The following is an 11,244-nucleotide window of genomic DNA, read 5'->3' on the forward strand; positions in this document are numbered from 1 at the left end:
GTTTCAGCTCATAAAGGCTGAACTATATCTGATTTTTTGCTGCATGTTTCAGGGTCAGGATTCTGTACTAGACGTGATGAGATAAAATGAGGTCTGAATTTTTTAGCCATGCTTTCTTAGCTCATGAAGGCAGGAGCATATGTGATTTTTCTGTACCACCTTCCCGCGGCTCTGAGGATTTTGTCTGCTCGCTGCCTCTCCGCTATTTATTTGTTGTGTCTACTGCATTGTTTGTTCTGCCACCCTTTTCCTCAGTTGCTAGCGGGGGGCCTTGGCTTATCGTATTGTTTGTTGCCTTCCTCTCATAGGTTCGTTGGTATTGTAAACCATTTTTGTTGTAGTAATAACTACAATGTCAAATAAATTTACATTTCACCTTGCTTCCACTATTATTCAAGTTTTTCCCTGCTTATTGGTCGTACTAGCAAGATGGTTTTTGTTTTTTTACCGTGTCTAACATAGTGTATTTCTACGATTTTTCTCTGTTAAAACATATCCACTTCCATGCTCTTTTCTCTATTTTAGTACACAATAGTATGGCTGCATACTACCAATTGCAGAAATTATTCATTTGCCACTAAAATATATATTTTCCTATTCACAAATTAAATAACAACAAAGATGAAGTTGGTCCCCGGATGCCTAATATGTTCTTTCATATCCTGGTCAGTTTACCAGGTAACAGAATTAATACTTCTTGTTGGTTCAATAGTCAATACCAGTGTTGTGAGAAAATTCCTTACGGTTGTTGTATTTTGGTAGCTTCTTCTTTTGCAAGTGGCAAATTACTGTTATGTATATGTGGAATCCTATTAAATCTGTGCATTGGTTTCAGTCATACTTTTCTAAATGGAGTATAGTTCAAGACTGTTTTGTTCATTAAATCATTCCTTCTACCTTCCAAGTGTGTCGTTGGCACACCTCAAATTACTTCTACTTATACATGTATTCAATGTTTGGCGGCTCGATCCGCTCCTGGATCGGGAGAGGAGGAAGGGAGGTGGGGGGCCGGCCGTCTCTGTGCCTCCTCGACGCCGAGCTGCGGCTGTTCCGTGTGTGCGCGCTCTCTCTCTCTCAGGTACTCTCTCTCTCTCGATCTGAGAGGAAACGATGCAGCCACAGCCTCCTGCACCCCCTTCTCTCTCGCCGATGCTGCTCCCCAACCACCGTGCTGTGACGTTGCTTCCCAAATTGGTCGTTGTCTCGTCTCCTCTGACCTCAATACCGTCCTGGGCGGCGCTGGTACCGAGGTGCCACCTCTGCCTCCACCCCCACTGGGCAAGGAGCTCGAGGTGTTTGGGGGATTCTTGTCCCTGATGTTAATTAGGGTGACTATTTCTGTTTGGGTAATTTGGGGGACGAATTTGATGCTTGTGTTAAATTCTTGTTGTATCATTTTTTGTGCCCATTAAATACATTTACCATTTTATGACTTGAATTTGCGGCCAGAGAATACAGGTCAATTATTCTTCACTAATTCATTTCCTTGTAGTACAGTTGTGTTAGTTATTTGCTTGCAAGATAGCATCTTCCTGAATGATTTCTTTATATTTTTCAGATAAGGAGAACTTTAACCTTGCGCCCACCTATGGCAATATTGCCCTCTTTATATTCTCCCTCGCTCATCAGCAGCAGCGATGGTGGCGTCATTGTCGGCCTTGCAGCATGTGGCATAATCATGTCCATTGCCTACTCTGGGGCAGATCTTTGAAAGTAAGGGATTTAATGCTTACGTGCAAAATGTTTTCTATAATTTTGTGACGTGTAGCCTTTTACTGTTGGAAGGAGGATACTACATGTGGTTCTTTGCCCCCACCTGCGTTTTTTTTATCTATATACATTGGGTAAATGTTCTTTTTTTTATTGATGGTTGATTGATACTTAGCTGTTTGTCAGTTTATAAATCATCATAAAAGGAGAAGAATCAACTTTGGCATAGTGGATATATGTTGCTTGCAGAAATTTAATGTCCTCTTCTTCTTTGTAGGTTCCAAGTTGGTTAATGTTGATTTTTGCTCATGCACAACCCATCATAGGAATTAGTAGGATCCTCTTCGATGGATGTAAGGACTGCAACAGGTAAATGTCTTCTGTTTTCACATTTGAAATTTATAGCTTGAACCCTTCATTGAGAAAGCATGCCCTAGGTGTGGCCATGAGTAAGAATAAATGAGGGTCAACAATTGTAGAGCATGGATACAGACATGACTAAGACTTACTGTTTGTTGTGATGCTCCTGCTTTGTCTCTTTGATATATAGATTCCTAAAATCATCTTTGTTGGTTTGGATGATTTTGCAGGTTTCTTTCAGCAGCCTGGGGTTGTTAAGAAGAGGGTCGGGATTGCTCTGGGCAGATGCTTAAATTCCTGGATGTAAACGCACACTTGTCTCCTACACAGGCCAAAATACTACTCCCTCCATTCCAAAATATAGCGCGTCCGCGTTTTTCGAGGTCCAACTTTGACCATAAAATTAACCAACGAGACCGACTGCGGCGAGAGAAAAAATTGTATAATTGAAAACTTCTTTCGAATACGAATTCACTGATATAACTTTTGCTCCCGCCGCAATCGGGCTTGGTAGTTAAATTTGTGGTTAAAGTTGAAGCACGAGGATAGAGGAAGCACTACATTGTGGAATGGAGGGAGTATTGGAGGTGTGTGTGCAGTTCTAATTTACTAACATTCTTCTTTCTTTTACCACTGACTGCATCTGACAAATGAACTGTGTGGTTGCTTTCAGATAAGGATACCCGCGCTGCTGCTGTTGCGTTTGGTTAGGGAGGGTGAGCTTCTTCTTTTATTCAGTTTAATCAATGTTCGATCCCCGCTGCTGCTGTTGTCTGCTGATTTGTTCTTGTTTGTTTCTTCTTCTTTGTTGTTGTTTGTAGGGCTTCTTCGTCTGCTTTGCCGTGCGGTGGCTGTGCGGCTGCTTGTTCCTTCTTGTCCGGTGTACATGAGAAGCTCCAATTTTGTCGGCAATAGCCACTGGAGAAAGTAGTGATTGGGTTTATATGGGATAGTTATGTATGTCCATTGTGTGATGGGAAATACAATGCAGTGGTTAATTGTCACATGGCTTCTCAATAGTGGCTTCTCAGTAAAAAAAAAGTTATATGATGTATGATAGCCATGAGTATGATGATTTTTCGGATGGGCGGTAAGCTTCCCATGTTTGATGTTTTTTTTTACTTTTTAAAATTGAACGATGCTGGTGAGAATAGTACTGTGGTGTACACTTCTATTTGGTCATATATTTTGTCCTTTTTTGGTTCTCAGTGTGGATATATGGTCCCCATTTTTTTATTTTGTTCTATTTAATTTGGTTCTATAAGATTAAGATCCATACTTATCTTTAATCTGATGTTGTTCATGTATATGATGTCCTTCGATTTTAGGAATAGTATCTTATGTTGAATGTATTCTTCCTTTGTCAAATTTTTGTGGTATCTACCTCAGGACTTGCCTTTAAAATAGGTAAAATTGGTATCATTGCTGAAACCTTTTTTTTACTTGGTGAAATCCTAATTTTAGCAACACTTATGGTTTCACATGATCTTTACTCTTGCTCAAACATAAAGTTATCAAATAATGTAAAAAAAAATTCAACACGAACATGGTTTTCAAACGGGTCTTTGCGCCATTTGGCGCAACGGGTCATCTAGTTGCTTTAAACGTCGGAGGGCAGACATACACACCGCCGTCGCACTGGAGCTACTAGGAAAGAGCAACGGGAGTTCTGGGGTGCCGCTCACGGAGCGGCTGGAGGAGGGGTAAATGCAAAGTGCTCAAAACATAGAGCACCGGCATAATCGACGAATTTTCCGTCACACACAAAGCCTTGGTCACAGAAGAGAAGAAGGGTGAGAGGGGAGGAAGGGCCCGAACGAAGTCGCACGGTGGCTCACCCAGCGAGCCTACTGCCATGTTGATGTTGTCGTTCGAGAGAGAGAGAGAGAGAGTCTTTTTTGTTTTTCGTTTTTTAAGTATTTTTTTGTTCGGTCCCACGTGTAAGTGACATGTTGTGTTTTCTTTTTTTCCTGGTTGGGTCCCGCACAGGGATGCAGGCCGACAGCGTCTACGTATCCGCAAATGTCTGCGACGACGGGAAATGTACTAATTAATCCCTGTTGCTTTAAGTTTTGTGTGTGCTTTAGTTTTGCTCTTGCGGACTGATGAGGACGCGCGGACCCGCATGTAAGAGAAAGGGCATCTCATTATAGTCGGCGGGCCTACTTGTAAGAAGGGGCAAGGTCATCCTGCAAATTTTCTCTCACGGTCAAACGGCGTTGATGGAACGTAATCGTGATAGGAGAGAAAAAACATAAAGGCTTTTGGTTTAGGGGCAAAATAGACAAGTGTGACACGACCAGGGGCTCAAATGTATTTCCCCTTTTTTTATTGAGAAATAATTGTCCCTTATTTTTGTTATTCAGACATGGACCCGGGCCGGGCCGAAATCACTGTTCTGACCTTGTCAGAGAATCTTCACACAAAATAAACTCAAAACGAAAACAATCTGACCCTTTTAGAAATGCCACAGCCCATGACGTTGCTTCTCCACATGGAAACGCCGAACCAGCTCGCGTTGCTGCAACACATGAAAACGCCGAGCTAGCTCGCGTTGCAAATCTGGCCCACCGTCAGGCCCTGCTCACGTGGTAGAGCAGGAAACGCCAGAGGTAATGGCGTTTCTACTGCTTACACCAACGCCAACGTACCTAGCGTTTGATGCGAAAGCTTACTCTCTACCTTGTTTATTTTATTCCGATGACACATGCTGGCGTTTCCACTGCTCACTAGGGCCTTTCAAACGGCCCTCAAACGTCCGGGCTGACCGGCACCCCCATATCCAGCCTAAATATAGGACGGATATGGGGGCGTCCGGGCACGCCCGTCACGTCGGCCTGATGGCGTGTCCACACACGGAAACGCCTGGAAGCCAGACGGTCTGATGGCCGCCGCGTCCGTCGGCGTGGTGAGAATGTCGCGTGGCGCCACTCTGGCTCGCCGCCCAAGACGACATCCGACTATTTAAGCCGGTCGACGCCCCGTAACCGTAACCCATCCCCCCCTCTTCGCGCCGCCAGTCCGAGCCCTTCCACGTCCTCCCTCTCTCGCTCCGGCGCTCTGCCCATGCTCCGCCACTCCACCATGGTCCGCAGCAAGATCACCTATGCCATGCTGACGCCGGAGCGGCGCTACGAGATCCAGCAGCAGATCCGGGCGAGGGCAGTCGCACGCCGCCCGCATCACTGCATGGATATAAGAATCTAGTATGAGATGTCCGGATGCAAGAAGTGATATTTGAGGCGTCCGTGGACACGTCCGGGCGCGTCCGCTGGCGTTTGGGAGGCCGGATTTGCCATATGTGACTGTAGATGCTCTAATACATGTGTTCGCGCCTATCCTCCATTTGCATCAAATAAGATTCATTTTGAATATGTTTTATTGAATTTTGAAATAAATTTTAAATTTCAACTATTGAAACATAGTATTCCGTATGAGCGATCAATAGAATCACGAGTGTTGTGCCTACAAACAACTAAAAATTGTATTAAAATTTATCTATGAAACTTGGTAAGAGCGAGCGAAAAATCGCAAGTTTCAGATAAAAATTCATAAGTTTCAATGACTGAAACTTAAACTTATTTGTGGCCCCATGCAAGACTTGACTACTTTGCGAGTCGCGAGGCAATCAAGCAGCCGGGCAGGTCTTGATGTTTGCGTGCCACCGTGAATTTTCGCACTGTACAATTGAACATTCCCTGAATGTGTCTCTTTTATACAAAAACTAGCAAAATATTATGTTTTTTTGCCCATTATACACTATTCATCTATCATGATGTTTTATGCCCTGCACTCGTATTTCTATGCTGAAAAGGTTCGTGACATGATATTGCATTCGAGGCTACCAGTGCAAAGGATGGATGTGAGCGTGCGCATGTGTGAGGCTACCGGTGTAAAGGATTCAATTTCTCTTATCTCTGAGAATGGATCAAAAAGTACACGCATGCTGCATGTTGTGGGGCTAGTGGAAAAGAAATAAAATAAACAAGGTAGAGAGTAAAGCTTTCACATCAAACGCCAGGTACGTTGGCCTTGGAAACGCCATTACTTGTGGCGTTTCTTGCTCTGCCACGAGGCCTGACGATGGGCCGGGTTAGCAACGCGAGCTATCTCGGCGTTTCATGTGGTACAGCAACGCGAGCTGGCTTGGCGTTTTTATGTGAAGCAGAAACGTCATGGGCTGTGGTATTTTGAAAAAGATCAGATTGTGAAATAGTTCCGTTTCAACTTCTATTATGCGAAGGTTTCTTGATAAGGTCAGACCAGTTATTTCGGCCCCCGGGCTGGGTCTGACGTCAGTGCTGGGTTTCTGACCCAACTCGAACCCAGAGAGGTCAGGCCGGCCCAAGCAGCCCATCGGCAGAGGGCCCCGTACTACACGAGTGAATTGCCGCAGCACGCAAGGCAGCAGAGGTCAGCAGAGGGCTTATCATCGTCGTCTGCACTCTCGCTGACTGCGTGGGCCCGCCGTGTCTCCGACGTGACGTCAGTTCAAAAGTGAGGTCCAGCGGGGCGCGCGGGGCGCGGGGCGGAGCGGGACGAAAGTGGCGCGGGGCCGGGAAAAAGGCACTCACCAAGAACCAAAGACGTTCACAAATGAAGGCAGAGCGAACAAGCAAAGGAAATAACGAGGACTACCCACAGGTGCAACCTAGATAGAACTCTCTCTCTCTCTCCCTCAAGTTGAACAGGATCGTCCCAGACACAATGAATATTAGGCGCAGCGCATCATGTACGGACTACGCCTTCGAAGAAATAATTGCATGTGTGTTCCTGCATGTGGCGGCGTCTTTTGAGAGCGGCGAGGGACTGTTCATATGCCACTGTACAACAAGGAGAATTTTTCAATTTTCAAACCCTCCCATGCATGCTGTACTAGTGTAGTACTAGTACTAGATTTCCTTCTGACCGACTGTCGGCCAAAAATCTCCAACGCAGATTCACCAGCTTGGTTCGCTATAATCCTTGGATCCTCTTTTTTTTTCTAAGATCACTTGGATCCTGAGTATATCAGCCTGCTAGCTACTACTAGTACAGTTTATGCTGTAGCTTCACTAGCTTGCGTTTGGTGTAGCTCTACACTTCTACTATGAGTACACGTACGTGTATATATATGTATACATGTGAGCTGCAAGAAAGTATCCCTTGAACAACCGAGTGTTTTGTTCAGCTCATTTTGGAGAATCATATACTTTACATCTATTCAGAAAGAACAAATGGAACAGCTAGCTGGTATGTCGGTTCTACATTTGATATTATGCATTATTGTGGCCTTCCAGCCTTCGTTCATAAAACAAATATAGCCACATCTTGGGGATCGCGTGTGCCCTACAAATCCTTTGCACAATATATAGAACTCATGTTGGAGTATATAAAATACTTACGTAGCAATTTGTCAAATAGTGTGACTGTCTAAGAGCCGGCAAATCTAGGTTATATACAGTAGTAGTCATCCATGGAATCAGAACACACACTTGTTTTAAACTGCAATATTACTGCATGCTAAGTCAATATTTCAATATCACTTTTAAAGTTACGTACTCCATAACTACTATCATTATGAGCGTACATAATTTAACAGACGTAAGAGCATCTCTTTCAAGAAAAATAGCATCATATGCACTCCCTCTGTCCAGATATTATATAAGGCCTCTTCGAATTTTGAGCCTAACCTTAATCATGAACCTAACTAACAAAATAAAATATGAATTACATGCCACAAAATTTATACCGTTGGATTTGTATTCAGAAGAGGTTTGCAATGGTATAGCTTTGATGGCATATAGTTCATTGTTAGTCAAGATTATATAGACAAAGTTAGACTCAAAATCGACAGGGCTCTACATATTTGGAGGGATGGTGTAATTTTTTCCAAAAAGGAGCACAACCTACATCGAGTAATACACACATCTTATGCAAATTAACACTCACAAAAATCTCCATTTCACCAATTTTATTTGATGCATCTAAAAAACTCATGTAGAACTAGTCCTAACTAGGTATGCATTAATGTAATTAAGCTCTACACAAAATATCCATATGTGTACATCTTTCATTGGACAAATTTTCTAGGCCTGCATGCGAGCTTCATGAACTCTCTGAGTAAGTATAACAGATATTCCAGGTGTAAGCACATATAAATTAGAAGAAAACAAGAACGTATCGTACCGACAACCACAGATGAGAAAAGAAAGGCGATGAGATCACCAGAAAACAAAAACAGAAGGAAACCGAAAGGAAAAGACGAGAGGGACGGCATTGCACTTGAAAAAGAAGTAAGATGACAACATAAGAAAGTATATGGATTCGAGAAAGCTTATGTTATACTGATTTATACGTATCGATACCGACATGTGATGTGCTACTTTTCGTGTATGTGCATACCTCCCTGTGTTCATACACTTCACAGACCACATGAAAATTGTTAAATCACACAAGTGTTGTTAAGAGTACTGCTCATTGTCTCCGAAGTCAAAGAAAAAATTCTTAATTTTCTTCCATGTGCAAGGACATCTCAGCTAATGCTGTATGAAACTGTATATATAACTGAGGCCTCATCAGCCACTGTTCAGAAATATGTACGTCCCTTTCCGAAGAGTGTCCGTTGAGACTGAAAGCGTGATGAATGGGACCAAGAAAATGGAGAGAAAATATGGAGTATAATAATGACCACGATTAGGGAAGGCACTAAGACAAATTTGTTGGGTTGCTAATCAGCAGGACCTGTAGGGCTAGGCATTCATATCAATGTGTCCCTATTGCACCCAAATCAACAAACAGTGGAGCGTGATTGAGCAGAACAAACTTAGCAAAGAAAGTTATCTCTTTCACCTATTTGGAAGATTAATTATTTCTTATCAAGTTTTCATGCACGGATTTTCTTTGATGATATGATGTACCCCGTCATATCATGATCCTATACGAACTACTTAGACCTCTCTCTTATATATATATCCAACAAATCATAACAGCACAGTAATTATAATAACAAACAACTAAAATTATGATGGTGCAGGGATTAGAATTTGGATGTGATGTTGGAATAATCAAAAGGGTAATTTGATGGTCTACACTTATCACGCTGATCCTTCTGCCGCTTCCTTCTCCTTCCCTCTCGTTGTCGTCGTCGTCGTTGCTGCCGCCGCTGCGGTGGTACTAGTAGCGCCGGCGCTACTACTTCTAGTCGGAGGAGACGCTGGCGTTGTGTGCTGTTGCTCAGCGGACTGTGACGGCTCGTCGTCGTTGTCCTCGCCGCCTCCGGAGGTCGCTGCCGCTTCCGCGGCGGTGACAACGGGAGGCGGCGCCGAGGGGGCGGACGTGCTGCCGCGCTTGCGCTTCTTCTTCTCGTAGGGGATCCCGCGAGCCTTGGCCTGCGCCTCGCGCACCTCGCGCAGGTAGATGCGCACGGCGCGCGCGGCGAAGGGGTTGGACTCGGGGCGGCCGCCTGACTCCTCGTAGGCGGCGCGCAGGCGGCCAATGAGCGCGTCGAGGCTGCCCCATGCCTGTCGGAGCGGGCACGCGCACGGGGCCGGCGGGTTCGGCTGGCCGAAGTAGGCGCAGCCGTCGGCGTGCACCTTGGTCTTGCCGAACTGGTCCAGGTACTTGAGGAACTCGATGACGTGCGCGCCGCTGCACCGCGCCAGCGTCAGCGGCGGCTTGTGGTTGCGCAGGTACTGCAGGAAGGTGTTCCAGTCGCGGCGCTTCTGCGACTCGTACCGGCTCAGCCCCGCCGGCACAGGCGGCTGCTGCGACAGCGGCTGCGGCTGCAGGTGCTCCTGCACTGCGGCTTGCTGGCCTCCTCCTTCCGGCGGCTGCGCTTGTGCCTGTGGCTCTTCAGCTTTCTCCACGGCCACCGAGGATGAGGACGGTCCAGACTCCTCCGGAGCGCTCGCTCCCTCGCCGCGAGGCGCGTCGGGGCCCGGCTCCATAGTCGATCGGCAGCGGCACGCCTGCTTCTCTCCCACCCTTGGCTACCAGTGGTCTCTCTCTCTCTCTCTCTCTCTCTCTCTGCTACGTCGTTTCTTGTTTTTGTCGGCAGGAGCGTGGAGGAGAGAGAGAGAAGCTACCTGGCTAGGCAGCTAGAGAGAGAAGGGAATGGAATGGGTTCAGGGGGGAGGTAGAAGAAGACTTGTTGGCAGTGTTGGTGTTGGTGTGTGGAATCCTTTGCGGCTTTTGTCTTTGGTTGCGTTAATAGCGTCTCCACTACACACTGTCGAGTGTCGATCGAGGCGAGCTATTATCATTTCTTTATATAATCATGGTTCTTAGTGTTCGGCATAATAAGTACCCGTCCTTGTTGTTCCTTTCTCTTTGCAAAAACATTTCTTTTTCCCCGGCCCTCGGCTTTTTATTCATATCTTCAGAAATAAGTACTATCCCACCATGCAGCCTACGGTTATGTTTAATTAATTCCTGCATGCATACCCCTGAACCCTCTGTACACAGATGACGCTTTTCTTGGGGTTGAAATCAGAGGGTTCACCCTCTAGTCTCTTCTTTTCTTTTTTGAAAAAGATCGTGTCCCTGTTGTTCTTGCGACCGTGCTCAATGGCTTTCCTGCTACTAGTTTTCGTGATGCTTCCGCTTCCAGGTTGAGTAGACTACTTTTTTGTTGCCTATGTATGCTTTTGTTTCATTTCATTGCTGCTTTTGTTCTTTTTGGCATTTACATTTTTGGATTTATTGTTGAAGCTGAGAAAAGTGATCTAGCAGGGTACGATGAGGTGTCGCGTATGACCCCCCCGCTAGCTTATAGATATACGGCGCGATATTTGATATATCAGAGTCCAAATAGCATAGGTGTGCATGCTTTGCCTTGTGATGATACTTTTTTTCATGAGTAATGCTAGACTCACGGACGGATTTTACGGATTCTATGCTACGTGGCAGTTTTTGATTGAAGATTAGAGAGGAGAAGAGGCCCACCCCGCGAAATTCAGGGGAGGAGATAACTAATAGTAGTAATATGGTAATCAAGTTACTATAACCTGGTAACTTAGTGGCTATAACCCGCCTCTCGTAACTAGTGATTATAATCTAGCAACTATTGGGTGAATGGTTTTGGCAATTTTAAGCCTTTCCAGTGGTGGTCCATAAACACCCATGCAAGTCTACAAAAGTAAAGCAACAGAAGAAAATAACTAGCATAAGCAAATGGTGAAGTTAGGAGAACAC

General features: G+C 45.1%; 1 protein-coding gene and 1 long non-coding RNA gene across 3 annotated transcripts; one reads left to right on the forward strand and one right to left on the reverse strand.

The window, feature by feature from the left end:
• The first annotated feature begins 11 nt into the window (after nt 1-11).
• Nucleotides 12-3,270, forward strand: LOC119340039. Of its 2 annotated transcripts, none has more exons than XR_005164345.1 (6): nt 12-1,078; nt 1,559-1,713; nt 1,988-2,079; nt 2,301-2,657; nt 2,744-2,786; nt 2,892-3,252. It is a non-coding gene; the product is annotated as an uncharacterized LOC119340039 (long non-coding RNA). The 2 variants fall into 2 exon arrangements; XR_005164347.1 differs by having other exon boundaries at nt 27-91; nt 2,892-3,270.
• Nucleotides 3,271-9,029: 5,759 nt separating this feature from the next.
• On the reverse strand, nt 9,030-10,251 carry LOC119340028 (protein G1-like9). The gene has a single exon (XM_037611946.1). The coding sequence runs from the start codon at nt 9,996-9,998 to the stop codon at nt 9,147-9,149; it is 852 nt and encodes a 283-aa protein (XP_037467843.1). The 5' UTR covers nt 9,999-10,251; the 3' UTR covers nt 9,030-9,146.
• Nucleotides 10,252-11,244: the final 993 nt, after the last annotated feature.

The sequence above is a fragment of the Triticum dicoccoides genome, chromosome 1B, assembly GCF_002162155.2.
Source record: "Triticum dicoccoides isolate Atlit2015 ecotype Zavitan chromosome 1B, WEW_v2.0, whole genome shotgun sequence".
In the NCBI taxonomy this organism is placed as follows: Eukaryota; Viridiplantae; Streptophyta; class Magnoliopsida; order Poales; family Poaceae; genus Triticum; species Triticum dicoccoides.

What these genes read in the sequence shown, in the direction of transcription:
- LOC119340028 (XM_037611946.1), bottom strand. Translation starts at nt 9,998, where the DNA reads ATGGAGCCGGGCCCCGACGCGCCTCGCGGCGAGGGAGCGAGCGCTCCG.